The sequence below is a fragment of the Apium graveolens genome, chromosome 11 (genome assembly GCF_009905375.1).
Source record: "Apium graveolens cultivar Ventura chromosome 11, ASM990537v1, whole genome shotgun sequence".
Taxonomy (NCBI): Eukaryota; Viridiplantae; Streptophyta; class Magnoliopsida; order Apiales; family Apiaceae; genus Apium; species Apium graveolens.
Window position 1 is genome coordinate 25964033 of NC_133657.1, and position 21139 is coordinate 25985171.

At 41.2% G+C, this 21139-nt stretch overlaps 3 protein-coding genes across 6 annotated transcripts; 1 reads left to right on the forward strand and 2 right to left on the reverse strand.

Moving 5' to 3' along the window:
• Window positions 1–2819: 2819 nt before the first annotated feature.
• On the reverse strand, window positions 2820–5777 carry LOC141695416 (uncharacterized). Its single transcript, XM_074499663.1, has one exon. The coding sequence runs from the start codon at window positions 5775–5777 to the stop codon at window positions 2820–2822; it is 2958 nt and encodes a 985-aa protein (XP_074355764.1).
• Window positions 5778–5802: 25 nt separating this feature from the next.
• LOC141695417 (uncharacterized) lies at window positions 5803–6516 on the reverse strand. The gene has a single exon (XM_074499664.1). The coding sequence runs from the start codon at window positions 6514–6516 to the stop codon at window positions 5803–5805; it is 714 nt and encodes a 237-aa protein (XP_074355765.1).
• Window positions 6517–9073: 2557 nt separating this feature from the next.
• Window positions 9074–20850, forward strand: LOC141697443 (uncharacterized). Of its 4 annotated transcripts, none has more exons than XM_074501830.1 (5): window positions 9074–9304; window positions 9758–9794; window positions 9896–10460; window positions 17555–20460; window positions 20548–20850. In XM_074501830.1, exons 2-4 carry the CDS (start codon window positions 9775–9777, stop codon window positions 20456–20458), a joined length of 3489 nt encoding a protein of 1162 aa, XP_074357931.1. In that variant the 5' UTR covers window positions 9074–9304; window positions 9758–9774; the 3' UTR covers window positions 20459–20460; window positions 20548–20850. The 4 variants fall into 4 exon arrangements, with proteins under 4 accessions (XP_074357931.1, XP_074357929.1, XP_074357930.1 ...); XM_074501828.1 differs by having other exon boundaries at window positions 20596–20850; XM_074501831.1 differs by having other exon boundaries at window positions 9076–9304; window positions 9955–10460; window positions 20596–20850.
• Window positions 20851–21139: the final 289 nt, after the last annotated feature.

Genomic DNA, 21139 nt, shown 5'->3' on the forward strand with positions numbered 1-21139 from the left:
ATGTTTATGGTATCCCTTTTACTCAGCTAGCCCCGAATTCGGTGAAATGGATCAGCTGGTTCTTAGCTTGCTGCCATGCCAAAAATTACCTCCCCACCTTCAAACTTTTTCATCATATTTTTAAAATTAAGAGATCCACCGCTCGGCCGATTTACGACTTCATGTTTAGGATAGAGGATTGTGGGTATCCCTCTGATAAGATGGTTCTCCCGGTTAGTATGTTGACGTCGCTTAAGGGATGACACCGGGAGTTTATTTTTGTCCGGGGTGGGGATCTGGAGTTCATGCCACTCCATAAACTTGAAATTAAAACATATAGGTTTCCGGTCTAGCGGCTCGGGCAAGCAGCTCTCGCGATGGTTTATGCCTTCTGTGGGGCACTTGGGACGCAGTAGACCCGGGATTATTTCACTAGCAATGAAAACATGCATGCTGCCGGATGTAAGTCTATTGCCTTAGTTTTATTTTGATACCGTAACTTTTATTGATTGCTTGTTCCGGGACTGATATTTTGTTGTTTTCCTTTTCAGGTATTCCGAAGTTGATTCCCTATCCCCCCAATATGTCTGCCCAACTTAAAGATCTGTCGACCAAGCTGCGAAGGATTGGGGGAATGACGAGCGTTGATGTTGGGAAGAAGAAGGTTGGAGAGGGTGATGATGCGGCCCGGAAGGCGGCGCCGTCTCGCCCGGGGAGGACAACAATCGTGATCAACGAGCCCCGGGCCGAGGACGTGCAGCAGGGGGATGTGATAAGAGTTCCAGCACCTCGAAAGAGGAAGGGCGCCCCCGCGAGTTCCGGGGACAAAGGTGATGATGTGTCTGAGGGCCCGGTTTCAAAGAAGGCTGCTGTTGATCTGGCCCCGGACACTCTGGAAACTTTGAAGGCCCTGCCTGCAAGTTTCACCCCGGAGACTCGCCTGAGGGAGTTGTTTGAGAATTATGCCAGCACGGCGGAGAGGAAGAAATACAGGAAGGAGCCCCTCGATGACTTCCTGGTTGGGCTTCAGGAGGATATCACTGCTGTAAGCCTTTTTCTTACTTGCCTTCTTCTTGTGTTCTTGTATTTGTGTTGCCTAATCATGACTTATAATGTTTTCAGGCTAACTCCCGGGTTGCTGGACTGGTTTGCATGACCCGGAGCCTTCAGACGAAGGCTGATGCTGCCGAGGTCTATAAGATTGAATTCGAGCGGCTGTTCCGAGAGATCCAGGAGTTGAAGGAGGCGAGTGCAAGGGAGGCTGCTGCTCATAAGAATATTTTGGACAAGATCCGGGAGAGGCAGGACCGGGCTGAGGCTTCTGTCCGGGAGATGAGGGCTGAAAATAAGAAGTTGAAGGATGATCTTGCCGCCCGACCCACTCCCGAGGAGGTTCTGGCAGGGTTCCGGGGCAATCCCGCGTACTTCGAAGAGCTGAATGACAAAGCGCTGGAGAAGATCCAGATCTGCTGGAATGTTGCTTCGAAGTATCTCGGCGAAGAGCCTCATGGTACAATAGACGTATTCTTGGAGAAGTATATAGAAGAGGAGACCCGGTTGGAGTAGGAAAAGGAAGCTGTCCGGGCAATGGAGTCCGGTGTTGGGACGTCCAACAATGTTCCCTCCTTCTCCGGGTCGCCACTTGCTGAACAGCCTCCCGTACCAGAGGGTAATCCAGAGCAGCCTCCTTCTCCTCCCGCCGACTCTGCTGTTTGAAGCTTGAAGACTCTGCCATATTTTGGCATGTAATTTCTATTTTCTTGTTTTTAGCCTAAGTCATTCCGAACTAAGCCTTTTGGCTTTTTAGACTTGATTGTAATTTGAATCTCGATTTGCCCCCCGGGGTGTGTTTCCCCGGGGTAGTTTAATGTTATTATGCTTCGTTTCCTTCATATTGATTTGCATGTTTAAAACTTCTGACTTGGACACATGGGCTGTGTTTTAGCGGACACATGGGCTGTGTTTTTAGCGGAACCCGGGATGGGGTAAATTTTTTTAACTTACCAACATTTTATGAATACTCATGGGCTGAGCTTTTATAGGACCCCGGGTAGGGGTAATTTTCAACTTGATAGAAAAATATTTTATAAATACACATGGGATGTATTTTGCGGACCCCGGGATGGGGTAATTTTCAATTTGATAGAAGCTTTATTACACATGGGCTGCGTTTTTGCGGACCCCGGGTAGGCATAAAAAATTTTGATAGAATTTTCTCCCTGGGGTGGGGTAAAATTTCTATACCCTTTTTATAAAATCTTTGAGTACACATGGGCTGCATTTGTTTAAATTTGATAGCAAATAAAGGAACAATGTAATGAAATTGGTTCAAGCTATGGAACGCTTAAAGTAGAGTTTTTCATTCATATTGAGAGCAAAAATTACATTCTGGGGTGAATGAGGACAATGCTTACATCAAAATATCATAATATAGATGTAGATGTGTTTCCAGGGTGTGCACCTTTTCCTTATTGGTAGAATTTCCTTAGGCGGGTTCCATGCCAGGTATTGGGGACCTCGGTTCCGCTGAGGTAGCTCAGCTTGTAAGTTCCCGGGCGGATCACTTCTTTGACTATATAAGGACCTTCCCAGTTCGGCTGCAGTTTTCCCTGGTTAGTTGGGTCCGAGGCTTCAGTGTCCCGGAGCACTAGATCTCCCGCCACATACTCCCGTATCCTAGCTTTTTTCGCAAAGTAAAGCTTTATTTTTTCCTTGTAGCTTTCCATTTTTTCTACGGCCCGATCTCTTACTTCTTCTAGGAGTTCGAGGTTGGTTTCCGAGGCCTTCTATATTGGAGACCTCGTCAAAGTTGGTCACTCTATGTGACGGGGATCCGGTCTCTACCGGTAACCGGGCTTCGGTACCATAGGCAAACTTGAATGGAGTCTCTCCAGTTCCTGTCCGGGAGGTAGTTCTGTATGACCATAGAACCTTCGGGAGTTCATCCGGCGAGCTCTTTTTAGAGTCTTCCAGTCTCTTTTCCAGGCCTCGGAGTATAGTTCTGTTTGTGACTTCAACTTGTCCATTCCCTTGTGGATGGGCAACAGATGCTTTTTGTGTCTAATCCCGAGCTCTTTGAGGTAGGTTTCAAAATTCGACCCCACAAACTGTGGGCCGTTATCCGAGATTAAAACCATCGGGATCCCAAACCTCATTACAATCATGTCCATAAACTTGATGCAGTCTTGCTGATTAATGGTTCTCATAGCTTTGGCCTCCACCCACTTAGTCATATAATCTATTGCTACCAGAACGTAACAGAGATCCCCTTTTCCCTGAGGGAAAGGGCCCATGATGTCAATTCCCCAGACAACGAATGGGATCGGGGAGAGAATGGACCCAGGGAGGCTTGAACCTTGTTTTGGTACGTTGCTGAACTTCTGGCACTTGCTGTATTTCTTGACATAGGCGACTGAATCAACGTGGATTGTTGGCCAATAATAGCCTTGTCTGATGACCTTGTAGGCTAGAGCTTTAGCGGCTAGATGATCCCCACAGATCCCCTCATGAACCTCCCGGAGACAGTAATCCGCTTCCTCCGGATCAACGCACTTTAGAGTTGGTGCAGAGAAGGTTCTCCGGTATAACTGATTGTCTTCTAAAAAGAAGCGTGCAACCTTATATTTGAGGTACCGGGCTTTGTTCTGATCTTCCGGAAGGGTACCGTCCTTGAGGTAGGTTATGTAAGGCGTCATCCAGTTCTCCGGGCTACTAACGCATAATACTTCGTGTCGATCGGTGCTGGGGGCTCCGAGTTCCTCGAAGTAGACCGAGCTGCTTAAATCCGAGGTATTCCGGACGAGCTTGGACAGTTCGTCTGCTTTCACATTTTCTTCTCTGTTTATCTGCAAGATGGTTGAGTCCGGGATGGTTTCCAGGATTGCTCTAACCATTTCTTGATATCGGGCCAATTTAGGGTCTTTTGCGATATATTCACCATTGGTTTGTCTTACCACAATCTGAGAATCGTTGTAAATTGTTAAATTCCTTACTTCAAGGGATTTAGCTAACCGGAGTCCGGAGAGTAGGGCTTCATATTCAGCCTGGTTGTTTGTTGCTTTGAAGGCGAAGGTAATAGCCTGCTGGATTGCGAATACATCCGGGCTGGAGAGGATCAGGCCAGCTCCGGACCTTTCGGCTGTAGCCGAGCCATCAACGTGTAATGTCCAAAGATCCCGGTTGTTAGATTCTTTTTCTCCTTTGGATCTGGTTTCAGGCGTCTCGGAGGTTTCTGAAAAAGTGCATTCCATGACAAACTCGGCCAACGCCTGTGCTTTTATGGTTGTCCTCGGGATAAATTTGATATTGAACTGGCTCAACTCGATTGCCCAATTGACTAACCTCCCGGAGGCGTCCGGCTTGTGGATGATTTTGCGAAGTGGTTGATTAGTGATTATCCTGATTTCCCGGCCTTGGAAGTATTGTCTTAGCTTTCTGCTCGAGTGCACGAGGGCCAGTGCGAATTTTTCCAAGTTTGGGTACCGGGTTTCAGCATCTTTCAGGACTTGGCTTGCATAGTATACCGGGGTCTGCGTCCCATTTTCCTCCCGGATGAGTGCGGAGGATACCGTTCTTTCCCCGGCTGTGATGTAGAGATAAAGGGGCTCCCCGGGCTTTGCTTTTGATAAAATAGGCGGGTTCGTCAGATGCCGCTTTACTTCCTCAAACGTTGTTTGACAGTCCGGGGTCCATTTGATTAGCTTTTTGTTCTGGGCTCCTTTTAACAGCTCGAAGAACGGTAGACATTTCTCTGCCAGCTTTGGGATAAATCTCCGAAGTGCTGCTAGGCATCCTGAGAGCTTTTGGATGTCTTTTTGAGTTCGGGGAACTGTCATTTCCATTATAGCTTTGATTTTCTCTGGGTTGGCCTCTATTCCTCTTTCACTGACCAGAAAACCCAGAAACTTCCCGGAAGGGACCCCGAACGCGCATTTTTCTGGGTTCAGCTTCATGATGTACTTCCTCAAATTGTCGAAACACTCCCTAAGGTCCTGGACGTGCTCTGAAATTGTGACCGACTTAGAGATCATATCATCAACATAGGATTCCATGTTCCTGCCCAGTTGATCTTTAAAGATGGTATTCATCATTTTTTGGTAGGTTGCTCCGGCATTGATTAACCCAAACGGCATCATGATAAAAGCGTAGACAGCCCGATGTGTGATAAATGCCGTCTTCGCGATGTCTGCCGGATTCATCTTGACCTGGTTGTATCCCGAGAAGGCATCCATGAAACTTAACATGACATGACCCGAGGTCGCGTCTATCAGCTGGTCAATGTTGGGCAGGGGGTAAGAATCTTTAGGGCACGCTGAATTGAGGTTTGTATAATCCACGCACATTCGCCATTTGCCATTGGGTTTTTTGACCAGCACAATGTTTGCTAGCCAATCAGGATACTTAATTTCACAGATTATGTCTGCCTTTAACAACTTCTCGACTTCTTGGTCGATTGCCTGTTGCCTCTCCGGGGCGAAGTTCCTTCGCTTTTGTTTGATTGGTTTTTGCTTTGGATCTACATCCAGACTGTGCATGGCCACGGATTCGTTAATCCCCGGCATGTCTTCCGGGGACCAGGCGAATACATCAGCGTATTCTTTTAGTAGATCGATGAGCTCCTTTTGGAATGTGATTTCCAGGCCTTTTCCGATTTTGATTTTTCGGGTGGGGCTCCCGGGTTCCAAATCTACCTCGATTGTCTGTTGGGCAGGTTCTACCTTCGTCTTCTCCTTGCTCTCTACAAATTTTTGAATCCGGGCGTAAGCGTTGGTTACGCTGTATCCGAAGTCTTCGATCATGTTCACATCCAAACGGGCCCTTTTACTAAGGTGCTCTCGATGCTTCTTTCTGCTTTGTCCCTTGGGTAGGGACATTATCTTCTTCCGGTTCCGGTTCTGCCATGACGAGTGCTTGACCATAGCATTTACCTGCCATTTCCCTGTCTCCTTTCAGTTCTCCAATGCCTCCCGGGGTGGGGAACCTGAGTTTTAAGTGAATAGTTGAGGGGATCGCCCTGAGCTTGGTGATAGTGGGCCTTCCAAGGATCATGTTGTATGAGGATGTTGCGCTTATCACATAGAATTTCATCACATGAGAGACCTGTTGGGGTGCGGTTCCAAAGATGATGGGCAGATAAATGATACCCCGGATTGGAATCATGGTGTTTCTGAATCCGTACAAAGGGTCTTCAAGACAGGGGTCCATTATGAGGTGTCCGAGCTCCATCCTGTTAAGTGTGTGCTCGAATACAATATTAGCAGATGAACCATTATCAACTAAAATTCTTTTTACCTCGTTGTTTGCGACGTCAAGGGTCACCACTAATGCCAAGTTGTGATCCGGATCGAGGCCCTCGTAATCAGAATAAGAGAAGCAGATCGGCTCGTCCTCCAGAGTCTGGATCATCATCACATCATTCTCCCGATCCGGGCTCCGCGGTGGAGAGGCCGTGCCTCCAAAAACAACATTCACCACATTTTTGCCTCTTCCCGGGGCTCTGTCTTTGTCATTCGACCCCCTTTGAAGATACTGGTTCATGTTTCCTTTCTTGATTTGGTCTTCTATGAACGTCTTGAGGGAGAAACAGTTTTAAGTGGTATGGCCATGATCCTCGTGATAGCCACAATGCTTGTCCCGGGCCCTGTTTTCGGGGGGTGCCAGCAAGGGTTTTGGTGGATAATAGAACGGTTTGCTCTTGACTTCCCGTAAAATGTCGGCCCGGGGCCTGTTGAGGGGTGTCCACTCTGGTTCCGGCTTGGGTTCCTTCTTTATCCTGGGTTTCCTTTCACTCTTTCTTGTTTCGGTGTATGTATCCCGGGGTGGGGTTCCCCGGGACTGCTGAATGTAGTTTGCTTGCCTGTCGAGTTTGTACCTTTTGTCTCTTCGGGACGACAAGCGTCACTCCGGAGACTCGTCATCATCATGTATTCTTCTGTTCATCTTCATTGATTTGAGGAAATCGTTTTCCTTTATGAACTTTGATGCCAACGCATATGCTGATGCCAGGCTTTGGGGCTCCCTATGAATCAGGTCTTTAACATAGCCTTCACAAGATATCGGGTGCAAGTTTCTTCGAAAGATGTTTACTGCCTCCTTTTCTTCTAAGTTGGAGAGTTGGTTGACCGCTTCCTGGAATCTTTTGATGAATTCCGGAAGGGGCTCCTTGCTTCTTTGTTGGATTGTTTCCAGATGACACATCTGCAGCTCGTTCATCCGGTTGGCCCTGAATCTTTTCAAAAATATCTCACGGAAGTCTTTCCAGGAGTCCACACTCCGGGATGGTATGCGGCTGAACCATTTCTGAGCGCCTCCCTTCAACGTTGATGCGAAGAATCGGCATCTAGTCAGGTCGCTGTAATCATAAATATTGGATATTTGCTCAAAATAGTTCAGATGCTCCTCACGGTCAGCCAGTCCGTCAAAAGAGTCAAAATTGAAGTGCTTCAGCCCTGACTCTCTGGGGGTGGATTCCAGATTCTTTGTGAACGGGGTTGCTGCTGCCCCTACTTCCATGTCGCCCTCAACTTTCCTTTTAAGGTCTCGAAGGGCCCGGGCCATTTGTTCTTGCTTGGACTCCTTCTCTGGCTCTGAGTCTGAGGAAACATGAATCCGGTGGGACTTTCTCTTTAGCTTGGCCTCCCCCGGACTCTCCTTTCTATAGATTCCTGGGCTTTAGCCTCTTCTTCTTTCCAGATTCTCTCACGGAGGGCAGCTCTTCTTATTTGATCTCTGGCATCCTCTGGTGGCTTCTTTAAATTCTTTGCAATCCGGTCGAAGACGGATCCCCGAGATTCTCCGGACCGTTCCCCGGACCGCTCTCGCTGATCCCCTGGGCGGGTCTCAGGTTCGGCGTTCTACTTTTCCTTCCACAAGTCCATTGCCGCCTATATCTGTTCCGGGGTCATGCTTCCCCATGGATTTGTGGTGACCCCTGTGTGTTTGTGGGCAGCTTTTTTAATAACTATTCTCTGGTCTCCTGGTTGGAGATTTTGAGAGGGAGTCTGGGTTATGGGGAGCCCTTCGTCCAGGTCTTCCATGTCTCCATCCCTGGGTTGGGGAGGAGGCGGAAGGAAAGAGGCGGACACTGCTGCTTTGCTTTTTCTCGTGGTCATGGTTATTAAAAAGTGCTATGAACTTACAATAATAAAACTCGTAGAAACAGATCTAAAAGATGGGTAGTAGCGTTCTTACTGGGAGATGGTGTTTCAAGTTTCTGGGCGGTGGGGTTGCGGATACGAGCACCACTGGTCGGAGGTTCGTCCCCTCCTTCTTGCGCCAATGATAATCCCGAGATCACCCCGGGGCCTTCTCCTTGCTGGGCCCTGACTCAAACTCCTTTTGGACTGCGACGACAGCGGTGTGCGGTGTAACTGTAGGGTGGGAACCTACAAAACAGAACCGGAGGGGGGTGGCGTCCCCGCGGCACCTCCGGCGTGAGAATGAGAAAGGGTTTTTAAGGAGAAGAAGGGCAAAGTTGGGATTATGCGGATATATTTGAGGAGTACGTGTGTGCATGTAAGTATATGTGAGAGAAAGAGTATGTAAGATTGTAACCTGTAACCTTCCTTCTGTTCTACCTTTTATAGGCCTTCTACTAGGGTTTAGGGGTTTTTCCCTTTTCATCTGGACCGTAGGTTGGCCTTTTGGACTGTAGGGCATCTGGACGCCTGTGATGCGTCAGAGTACTACCATATCCGGACCGTAGGAACGTCTTGGATCCCGGATACTTGGACGGTGGCGATGCTGCCACGTGTCCTGGGCTTCTCAAGGTCAACGCTGAATCCGTCAGAGTACTGCCAGATCCGGACCGTAGGATTGTTCTGGATCTCTGGGACCTGGACGGTGGTGATGTCGCCACGTGTCCTGGGGTCTTGTATTTGGGCCCCGGGTCTCTTCATTTGGGTTTGAATTGTTATGGGCTATCATTTCCATTTTCATGTCCAATTTTAACACAAACTTTACCTTACCATTAAATTATCAAATTTAGTTTTTTCTACTATATTATAAATATTGATTTGGCACCCTCCAAACATAATTTTAGCAAAACATCCCAACGCAATAAGTAGTTAGCCTGCAAAATTCAGGTCTTAACCAGCTAAGTGATAACCGGTGGGTCTCCTCACCCTTTTTTAAGTAGCCCAAACAAACACAATAGACGCTCCTGACCTCTCCACATCCATCGCTTTCCTCCCCTCGAGCGGGAAATTAACATAATCCCCTCCCTCCTCTCTCCAAAACTAACATCATTCAAACAGCATACCTAAACAATTTCCCGGCGGTTTCAGCTGATCTCCTTCACTCTCATATCTAATTAGCTTCTAGATCGGTGAGTCTTCTCTCTTGTTCTTTTCATCTGTACGTAAAATAATATCTCTTGTTCTAGAGTAATTGATAATATAACTAGTTCTGCTACTATTCTTCATGCTTTCTCTCTCTAAAACTAATTCTATCGAGACTACGTATGTGTTGTTCTACATAAGCTTATCTCCTTCCTCACTGCTACTACACTTATACGCTGTTGTTATTAATTCATCTAAGGCAAGTATGTTTGCGTTTAATTAAGTAGTTTTAGTGTTTAACTTGGAAATATTTTACTTTCTCTCTCCCCAACTTTCCTAAAAACTCTCTTTCTCTCTCTAAAACTACCCGACAGTAACAACTCTCGTGTCAACAGTTCTCATCATATATGCATATTTTTATTATAATATATACATATCTCTCTCTCTCTCCTTACTAAAAAAGTGATTCTTCTTCTTCTTCTCTCTCTCCTCCCTACTAGAAAGCAAGTCTCAAAACATGGAGCGCTTCTCTATTCGGTAAGCTTTCAGTTTGTCGTTATTTATCATTTAATTTTGTCCACTTTATTTATTAATTGTTCATGCATATCTAAATTGTTGCTATATATGTATATAATTAGAGAGTATACTTGCCAAATGAGAAGTGTTGATGTGTTGAAATGCTGGCCTTTTGGTTCAGCTAAGATAGAGTATATACAAGCATTTCTACCTCCTATTACTGTTAAGAAATTCAAGTGGTGGACTGATGAGCTGGATAACGAGCTCACGGAGGATCTTACTTGTCCCGTATGCTTCGTGTTTAAGGCGGTGTCGACACAGGAATTGAACGGTCATGTGGGTAAATGCATTGTTCAATTAGCCAAAAACGAGAATAATAAAATGAAAGCAAAGTCGAGAGGGCCAAAGAAGAGATCGATTGTTGAGCTTTTTGCGGTGGCACCTCAAGTTGAAAAAGTATATGAGGATGAGGATGTGAATGAAGATGATGATGATTTGAGTAATGAAGATGATCATGTGAAGCTATCTGCTTTTGTTCAAACCCATTTAGATGATAAAAGGAAGAGGAAAATGAAACTGAGAGATGTGACGTTAGCGAATGTGAGCATGAATTTGAAGAAGAAGAGGAAGGATGGTTTGAAGAAGGCAAGGGAATCAGACACTATTGATATATCAATTAATCATAAGGTATGCAATCGTTTTGTCTTCATTGATTATATATGCAAGCACATACACAATTAATATACAGTTTGATGCATCATGTATGGCCTAATTTTATTGTAAGCAAGTTGATTTGAACATAAAATATCAATGTTTTTGTTACACAGTATTATCAACGATATCTTTAGAAAATCCTATATAGCATTGCAATCAGTATCTTTCTTCAAATATATGCCTAGATAAAAGCTGGTTAAAGCCTGCAATTCTTTAAAAGCTATTTGAATAGATATAGATATATAGCTAGGTTGTCATTGTACCAGCTGCTTGTATGACATAGGCGGCAATGGGGTTGAGTATAAAGGAAAAAAGTTAAAAACAAGAGATGGGGTTTTCATGTTGGAGATGATTAAGCAGTATATGAACTGGAGTTTGGTGCTACAGCTGTACAGTACTAATTGGTCTGACTGCTTTTTATGGGGGTTAAAAGACCATCCTTAGGTCCATGAGCAGTGTATCTCATTATTGTTATGCTTTAACATTCATTATTTTCTTATGTTTTTAGAGTCAGCCCAATGTTTTCTGTTTGCACAAGGGCATTTAGATTTATAATGTATTCTGAAGATTCTAATTTTTGGTCATAGAATTACTGATTTTTTGCTACCTAGCTGAAGTAGATGGACTCATACAAAAGGAGAGTATTGGAGATTAAAGACTTGGAGAAATCTATCAAAAGGGGTATTTGTCGTAGTCTGTCTTTAACTATCCTGCATTATATATGCATCAGTGGACTTCCCCATGGCTGAATGTTTATTAAATGCGGTAGGAACTTAAGTATAAAAGAGTCGGAGATTAAAAAGAAGAAACTTGTTCTCATTAATTCACACAACCAACTCACACAAAAAAGATATAAACTTACACTTGTATTTCACTCAAAATAATTATATAGCTTGAAAGAGTGTCCTATTTATAGGTCTCCATAGAACCTACTAGAATATTATTTAATATGCAACTCCCTATATACATGAAAAGCTAAAGACCATGAACTCAAAAGACCATGAACACAAAAGTCTTGAATCTCAAAGGTCTATTTTAGGTGCTTTCAAGAACATTCTATATTATTAAAATAATAATCAAAGTTTAGCTTATAATTATTTTAACATCCCCCTTAAGCTAAACTTTTTCTCATGCCGAGTTTATTCTTCTAACTCCTTAAAAATGTCGGGATTCAAAGGTTTCGTAAAGATATCACCAATTTGGTTTTGTGACTTGCAATGTTAAATCACAACTTCTCATTTCTTCACCAAGTCTCGGATAAAATGATATTTGATTCGTATGTGCTTGCTCTTCTCATGAAATACCGGATTTTCCGTGAGTGCTATAGCTGACTTGCTATCACAATAAATAATTGGACTTCTTTAACGGCATGCTTGAGGTCCTCCAACACCCATGTGATCCATAATGCTTGACAACTAGCTAATGATAAAGAAACATATTCCGCCTCCGCTGTTGAGAGAGTCACAACTTGTTTTTTTGACATCCATGTGATTGCACAAGAGCCAACAAAGAAAATATTTCTCGAAGTACTTTTACAATCATCAACATTTCCGGCCCAATCACTATCACAATATCCAAGCACCTTAGAGTCATTTGCCTTTTGATAATAAAGTCCATCTCCAAGTGTTCCACGAACATACATCAAGTTTCTTCTTCCGGCCTCCCATTGTGTCTTCTTTGGTTGCTCCATGAATCTACTAATCAAACTAACACCATATGTGATATCCGACCGAGTGGCGGTCAAGTACATCAAACTCCCAAAAAGACTTCTATATAATATAGGATCAACAAATTTAGAATCATCATCCTTACTTAATTTCAAGCCAACTTCAACGGGAGTACTACATGGTTTCGCCTCGTCCATTTGAAATTTCTTCATCAAATCCTTTACATACTTTTCTTGAGAGATTAAAATTCCTTTTTCATCTTGCTTTACCTTAATACCAAGAAAATAGTGAAGTAAACCCAAATCGCTCTCAAATTCTTGCATCATATTCTTCTTGAATTATTCAATATCCTCATGATTATATCCCGCAAAAATCAAATCATTCACATATAAGCCAATGATTAGAATTTTATCTTTGTTCTCCTTGATGTAAAGTTTATGCTCAAATGGACATCTCTTGAATCCCATCTTTGCAAAATAATCATCTATGCGGCTATACCATACACGTGGGACTTGTTTTAAGCCGTACAAAGCCTTCTTCAACCGATAGACTTTATTTTCTTCATTATTCTTCACATAGCCCCGTGGTTGATCAATATACACCTCTTCTTGCAATTCGCCATTCAAAAAAGCGGATTTGACATCCATTTGGTGAACTTCCCACATATTTTGCGCAGTCAAAGAAAGTATCAAACGAATTTTTTCAAGGCTTGCCACGGGAGCAAAAACTTCTTTATAATCAACACCATACTTTTGTTTGTAACCTTTAACCACCAATCGCTCCTTATGTTTCTTAACTTCACCTTGTGCATTCATCTTTTTCTTGTAAACCCACTTGACTCCGATAGGTTTGTTTCCTTTAGGAGCTTCAACTAACTCCCATGTTTTATTTTGTTTCGATTGCATCAATTTCTTGATCCATGGCATGCCTCCAATTATTTTCTTTAGCGGCGTCTTCAAAAGAGACCGGATCCGCATTTGCATATAAGGCAAATTCAACAAACTCATCTTCCAAAATTCTTCTTGTTTTTCCATAGAGATCTTCCATAGTTCTTGTCTTTCTAGGTAGTGATTCGGAACTTGAGGATGATGATTATGAGTTTGGCGGAGAATTAGATGGTGGAGTAGGTGGAGTGGAGCCTTCTTCTTCAACTAGATCAAATGCATCATCATCAAGAAAAACACGTGAACTTTCTTTCTCATTCTTCCATTCCCATTGAAGATCACATCACGACTAATTACAACCTTCCTTGTGATAGGATTGTATAATTTATATGTCTTGGAAGCTTCACTATAACCAACAAAGATGCATTTTTCAGATTTGTCATCAAGTTTGCCTCTCTTTTCATCGAGCACATGAAAGTAACAACTGCTTCCAAAAATTCGGAAGTGAGAGACACACGGCTTCTTGTGGCTCCAAGCTTCTTGTGGAGTCTTCCCTTGTACACTTTTAGTAGGTGCACAATTAAGAACATAACAAGCACATGCCACCGGTTCGGCCCAAAACATCTTAAACAATCTTTTTGTTTTCAACATAAACGAACAAGCTCCATAATTATTCGGTTCTTTCTCTCGGCTACCTCATTTTGTTAAGGGGTTGAACGTACCGTTAGTTGATGGCGAATTCCATGCTTCTTCAACAACCTTCCAAATTCTTCAAACATATTTTCACCACCACGATCAGATTATAGTGTCTTTAAAGAACGACCACTTTCTTTCTCCACATGCTTTAAAATCTTTAAAAACATCAAATACTTGAGATCTTTCTTTGAGAAAATAAATCCATATCTTGCGACTATAATCATCAATAAAAGTGAGGAAATAACGGCTACCTCCAATAGAGTTTGTGCGCATGGGTCCACACAAATTTGAATGTACTAATTTCAATGGCTTTTTAGCTCACCATGCCTTGTTTTTTAAAAATGGATCTCGATGATGCTTTCCAAAAACCCAATCTTCACACACTTGATCTTGCCTTTGAATATTTGGGATGCCTCTCACCATATGACCTTTACAAATCTTGGACAAAGTGCTAAAACTCAAGTGATTATATCGAAGATGCCAAAGCCAAGACTTGTCATTCACAATATTAGAAAAGCATGGAAGAGACTCATTTTGGATTTTCAATGGAAACATTTTTGTTGATGTCATCTTGACTCTTTAAACAAGAAGGCCATTTTTATCTCTTATCTCACAAAAATCATCTTTATAATTCACATGATGTCCCTTTCTTAAAAGTTGCCCAACACTTAAAAGATTATGCTTAAGATCTGGATTATAATAAACACTAGTGTTATAGTTTGTACCTTGCTTTGTTTGGATTGGAACATCTCCACACCTTTTGACGAGGAGCCTATTGTTGTTACCCGTCTTGACTTCTCGTTGGACACTTTCATCAAAATTCACAAAGCAACTTTTATTTCCGGTCATGTGGTTGCTACAACCACTATCGATATACCAAACATCATCAAGTGACTCAGTGATTCTTCTTGAACATTGCTAACAAGAAGCATACTTTCAGCTTTCTCCTCAACATCCTCATGTAGAAAATTGGAATCTTTTTCATCATTAATTCTTTTATAACAATCTTTTTTCATATGTCCAATTTTATAATAATAATGGCATTGAAAATTAAAAGAATTACCTTTTGCTCTTTCATTGAAACCTCCACGAGCTCTTCCTCTTCCTCTTTGATATGAGTTAAAAATTTTACTCTGCACATGTCCTTTTCCTTGTCCTCGACCACAAAATGATCCTCTTCCATCTCTTCCTCTAAAACCACCACGACTAGTGTCTTGAATTTGAAAAATTTGCTCGGAAGGAGAGGAGTCAAATTGCTTGATGCGGAGTTCGTGAGATTGTAGTGAGCCCAACAATTCTTCAAGAGAGAAAGTATTCAAATATTTTGATTCTTCTATGACCACAACAACATGCTCATATTTTTGAGTCATACTACGAAGAATTTTTTCCAAGACTCTTTTATCCGAAATATCTTCTCCAATAACACGAAGTTGATTAACAATTAAAATTGTTCGATTATAAAATTCCTCTACCGTTTCACTTTCTTTCATCTTTAGTAAATCAAATCACCTCTTAGAGCTTGAAGTCTCACCATTTTTACTTTTTCTTCACCTTTGTAGGCCTTTTTGAGGATGTCCCATGCCTCCTTTGATGTTGATGCCCTTGAAATTCTCTCAAAAATTACTTCATCCACCGCTTGATAAATAAAGTAGAGGGCCTTCTTGTCCTTCTTTTGGTTCTCCTTTAAAGTGTTCAATTGTTGCGGTGAGAGATTGGCTTGATTCGCCGATTCTTCGTAACCATTTTCAACTATCTCCCAAAGATCTTGAGATCCATATAACATCTTCATTTGGATGCTCTATTGATTGTAATTCTTTCCCATCAAACATGGAAGTTGAGTTTGCAACATATTGTTGTTGGAAGACATCACTTAACCTTGCTCTTGATACCACTTTGTAGGAACTTAAGTATAAAAGAGTTGGAGATTAAATATAAGAAACTTGTTCTCAATAATCCACACAACTAACTCACACAAAAGAGATATAAACTCACAATTGTATTTCACTCAAAATGATTATACAAAACTTGATGATTACAAAGCTTGAAAGAGTATCCTATTTATTGGCGTCCATAGAACCTACTAGAATATTATTTAATATGCAACTCCCTACTATGAAAAGCTAAAGGTCATGAACTCAAAAGTCTTGAACCTGAAAGGTCTATTCTAGGTGCTTCCAAGAACATTCTATATTATTAAAATAATAATCAAAGTTTAGCTTACAATTATTTTAACAAATGCATCGAGATTTTAAACCATGCAAGCGACATGTATTGTAAATGTTTCGACATCGTGGTTATGCGTACATAAAATACATGGGACTTCTTTTATTGTCTATAATGCTTATCAACTAAATTTGTTTTAGACTTTTAGGCTTTTGACTTGACATGCTCGGTGAATAGTCTTGGGCTGGAACGAGCTATGCTTCTTTTTTATTGGAAATATAACGAATCTTAAATGTATTATACTAATGGAGAAAAGCTACAATTCAACAGCATATTTATCTAATTGATCATTTAGAGCTTAAAATTTATGATCTCTTATCAGAGCTCATCAAAACAACTGCACAAGTTAAAAATGAAATACAATTTTTATTGGAAATATAACGAATCTTAAATGTATTATACTAATGGAGAAAAGCTACAATTCAACAGCATATTTATCTAATTGATCATTTAGAGCTTAAAATTTATGATCTCTTATCAGAGCTCATCAAAACAACTGCACAAGTTAAAAATGAAATACAATATAACTAGGTCTAAAGTACAGTAAGTCACAGACTCACAGCATAAGTAAACATGCATTGTATGATACAACTACTGATTCACAAGGCAGTGATTGCGGAAAATTTATGCATAATAAATGATTTAGAGGCAGTGTAGTCAGTTCGCGATATATGACATTTTCGAATATAGTACTCAAAGGTAGAATAATATATTTGTATTTATCTAAAAGAAGCCCAACCCCTTTAAATATGGGAATAACAGAATAGATGTTCTCCGATTGGGGGTATTTTCTGTCGAATAAATTTCTTCATTAATGGAGATATAATTTACAAGTTCTTTCAATATTGTAGAATCTTTTAATATTATAATATATTGTTTATGGTGTATATCATGTAGATTTAGTTTGACGGTAGAATACTGCAGTTTCCGTAAGAATTATATGGCTATGGTTCCCTGGTTGTATCAAATGACTAAACATTTCTTAGTAAATATATGCAAAAAACATCTACCTAGTATTTACTAAGATAATCTTTGGAGATTTCCTTCCATTCTCCTTGTAATATCTGGAATCTACCTGTATTTTCTAAGTATAGTTTCTGCCTCAGCAAGCCATATTATATAAAAATAATAATTTCACACTCAAAAACTCCTCGTATCATCTTGTATGTATATATTGCCACTTAAACTTGTAAGATAAACTAATTTTTTTGCATTGAAGCTTTTGGTACCTCAATAGTGTCCATTGCGGCCTAAGGCCACTTTGAAGTTTAACCGGTGATCATCGCTGGGCTAAAAAATGACCAAAAAATCAGATTAGTTTGGCGGTGCATGGGCAATTAGTGTCTCCTATATGATTTCCTAAGCTTAGTTTAGGTTTAGACAATACCCTTATTTTAGGTGCATATACTTTGTAGAAAAGAATTAAATTCAATTTGGATTGTGCGAAGTCCCTGATTCTGTATTCCAAGCCATGTACAATCTATCATATTCTACATATTACTTTTTCAAATAAAGAACTTCCTTGGGGAGAAAGTTTATATTTCAAATGCATTTGAATTTTAGTGATAATATGACAATACTTCTGCCTTTTTCTCAGGAAAATTTACTATCACTGAAACAGAAGCGTACTCTTAATTCGACGAGAAATAGTTCTGCTTTATCACATACTCTAGGGTATGCAAAAGATTTGGTGTATGCTAGTCCTGATCAACAGAACCGGAACTTAAAATGTCACAGTGCAGGAAAGAGGACAAAAGCTTCTGGGCCTGCCAAATTTACTATAGGAAAGCAAAAGTCAGTCTATTCCTGTCCCAGCATTCTGAAAAAGCATTCAAAAGTTGTCTCAGGAAGGAAGTCAACAATAGACACCTTTTTAGATTCCAGTGAAGCAAATTGGTGTGCTATTAATCAGTCACACAGGCATGTGAGATTTTTAGGTAAGGATGATATACTGGGAGGAAGGATGAAACCCCTTGTCCATGATGTAGATTCTCTAGAAACTAGTCAATCTGCTGACGAGAGGGGCAGATGTGTTCCTGTAGATGTTTACAAAAGTGAAAGCACTTCTCCCATCAACAGGGAGAATGAAAATAACGTTTCTTCGTTTACTGAAAAACAGACACCTGAAATGTGTTTATGTGTGGATAAGGTCAAATTTTCAAGGCTCCATGTTGCTCAAGAACATCTAATACACAGACCTGTAAGTTCGAACCAAGCTGCACACTGTAGTGAAAATCTGCACCGGCTTGACCATGGCTGTAAATTTGCTTCACCTGATTCCTCATCTGCTTGCCCACCTGATATTTTTTCAATGCGAAAAATGGCGTACAAACCCAACGTAACCACTCGGGGAGGTGAGAATATGTCAGTGTCTTCTACATCTAAAGAAAAGATGATTTCTCAATACACGGATGGCCCTAGATATTATGGAACATGTTTTCAAGATTTAGTGACTCCATTTCCGCAGGCATCTTCATCCCCTCATGTTGTAACAGAAAACTGGAATGGGTACGGGGGTGTTCAGATTCTCCCTGAATCGAGCTCAGGGAGGCAGTCTGGCCAAATATTTAACTACCACCCTATCCCACATCTTTCTCCAAAGGAACTGATGCATAGTATATGTTCTCCGCCTGCGATGGGCCAAAGGGGTGTGATGCCTTTTGGAAGGTCTAAAAATGAAGATTGTATCGGGCTGCCTCTGAATTCACATGGAGATTATATTCAGCTGCAATTTAGTGGCAAAGGTGGGTTTAGCCAGATGATGAGGCCAGCCATATTCACAGATTCATCAAGAACCTCGGCATTTTGTTCAGAACTACCAAGTAACCAGGAAGATCATTTATTGTTTTCCAACTATGATGAGGGACCACCACCAGAGAAGCAGTACCATTTTTTATCTGCCAAGGGCCAGGCAAAAGATAATCCAAATTTTATGGAATCATCTAGGTCAGGCACTACCAGTAGAACTGATGCCTCAGATTTTCCGAGGGAACATAAATCAGGTAACGAGTTGATGAGCATTCCTAGCCAGAGCAGCATAACTGACCAGATATGGAATCACTCAAATGGTAGAAACATGTATAGGGGAAGGCACTCTGACGTTGTCTTAGGAAATGGTACTCAACCAACAATGCGATTGATGGGGCAAGAATTTTCTGTTGGTAAAAATTACAGAAATTTGCATGAGGGGAAAAATTTTTGGATGGACAATCAGATCATGGTGCATCATGATGGTGATACTATCAGTAATGAATCCTCAAGGAGAAACTTTCAGCCGGACTTAATGCTGCAGCCAGGAACTGGAAAAACTAAAACGATAGCATCTTCATCGGAAATTCAGTTAAATATGCTTTCACAAAGCGTTTTCCAAATAGTACCTCCAGATTCCAGGTTTACTAGTAGAGCCATTGGCTGTCAAACTAATGCAGTGTATGAAAATGCTTGTCGTGCTTTTGGCGCGGTTCCTATTCCTCGACCATATCCTTATTTTCCTCCAGATAATTCACCTGCATACTTCAACAAGGGTTCCAGCTCTCAGAAGCCTTTTGTTTGTGAACATGAATCTCTACCTGTTAATCAGCAACCAGTAAGAGCATCCTCTTCTAGTAATACTTATCAGAACTTGAGCTCAAACTATGTTGAAAATTCTAGGAAGCTATCACAACCTTATTCTTCAAGCTCAGCCTTTAAGTTTCCTTTCTTGTACAATGATTTAGGAGAGCATTCCCAGCCATATAATTGCCAGAGCTCTTTAAAGAGCATGACCCCGTCAGTGACAAAAGCAACAGAAGTTGATGAAACTATGATTGGTTCATTCCAATTATACTCTGATGCAGCCGAGAGTCATCACCCTTGCATGTCCGGTAATAACTTTCCAAAAAACCATCCTGTTTGCTGCAAAACAGACACTCCTTATATGCACAATCCTTTAACCATCCAATCTCCTTTGCAAAATGGACCTGATTTGGCTTCTGTAGCTCGACCTCCACCTATAGGCCCAAGGTTTTTGCCAACTTCCACCACAAATAACAAACGTGAGTATAGATTAAAGTTCAAAGAGAGGATGAAGGCGAGAGTTTGTGTCAAGGACCCTCAAAATAAACAAAGAAAAAAGAAGCCTAAATCAGTATATTATTCAAAGCCTGCCAGTATTACACGTGAACATGTGAGTGTTGGTATGACAACATTGAGGGCTGTTGGTGACACAGAAATTGATGCACTTGAAAGGAAAGAAACACCTGGAAATCAGAGATCTGACGATGTAGCAAACGACGTGATAAGAGGCCTAAATGCAATTCAAATAGGTGCAAACAAAGCTAAGTCTGGAACTGCATTAACAGGTCCTGTAAAACTCACTGCTGGGGCTAAGCACATCTTCAACCCCAGAGAATGTCTGTACGGCAATAATTCCAAGCTAACTCATTCGAAAGTTCCTTTTACTGCGGTATCAAGTTCTTCTATGCCTCTGGAATCGCAGCCATCCAAGATCTATCAGTTTTAGTTGTAAGTTTACCATGCAATCTATTAATTTTTTAGTAATTTGATGATTAATTTGTATCAGTCCATGTTTCCTGAACGTCAGTAAAACAGGGATGCTTCAGAAGCATGCTAAATTCCAAATTTGCTCGTTTGTTCCAGCTGTTCCACCTTGCCTCATCATCTTCAAATACGGGGGTACTTTGGTGAATTTTTTCAGCTCAATTGCTGGTGCTACTGTACTAACTGATTACTATCCGTTACTTCTCTCTTGCTGTTATTTATCTGAGAAATATGACTACAGATCTCTACACTCTGCTGTATATATGGACATCCTCTAGGCCATTTGCTGCTTTGCAAGACATTTCATATAATCTTTGTAATTCCCTAAAAAGATTATTTATTGTGTTGTTTTCATGTGATTCTATACTTCTGCACTTATTTTGAAAGTTTTGCTTGCGAAAGACCAGCAATATATATATATATATATGTATATATATATTTATATATATATATATTTATGTATATATATAGAGTCAAGTTCTATGGAGATCACGTATTTGTTGGAGACCACAAGACCACCACAAGACCACGTATTTGTTGGAGACCACAAGACCAGTTATGTTTTGCAACTAAAATCTTGCAAAATGTATTATTTTGTAAATTATGTTCTACAAAGATTATTATTTTATTCAAAATCTTGAAT

What these genes read in the sequence shown, in the direction of transcription:
- LOC141695416 (XM_074499663.1), bottom strand. Translation starts at nt 5,777, where the DNA reads ATGATCGAAGACTTCGGATACAGCGTAACCAACGCTTACGCCCGGATT.
- LOC141697443 (XM_074501829.1), top strand. Translation starts at nt 9,775, where the DNA reads ATGGAGCGCTTCTCTATTCG. An exon ending in ATGGAGCGCTTCTCTATTCG is followed by an intron (nt 9,795 to 9,895) that starts GTAAGCTTTCAG and finishes GTATATAATTAG; the next exon opens with AGAGTATACTTGCCAAATGA. An exon ending in ATATATCAATTAATCATAAG is followed by an intron (nt 10,461 to 17,554) that starts GTATGCAATCGT and finishes CCTTTTTCTCAG; the next exon opens with GAAAATTTACTATCACTGAA.
- LOC141695417 (XM_074499664.1), bottom strand. Translation starts at nt 6,516, where the DNA reads ATGAACCAGTATCTTCAAAGGGGGTCGAATGACAAAGACAGAGCCCCG.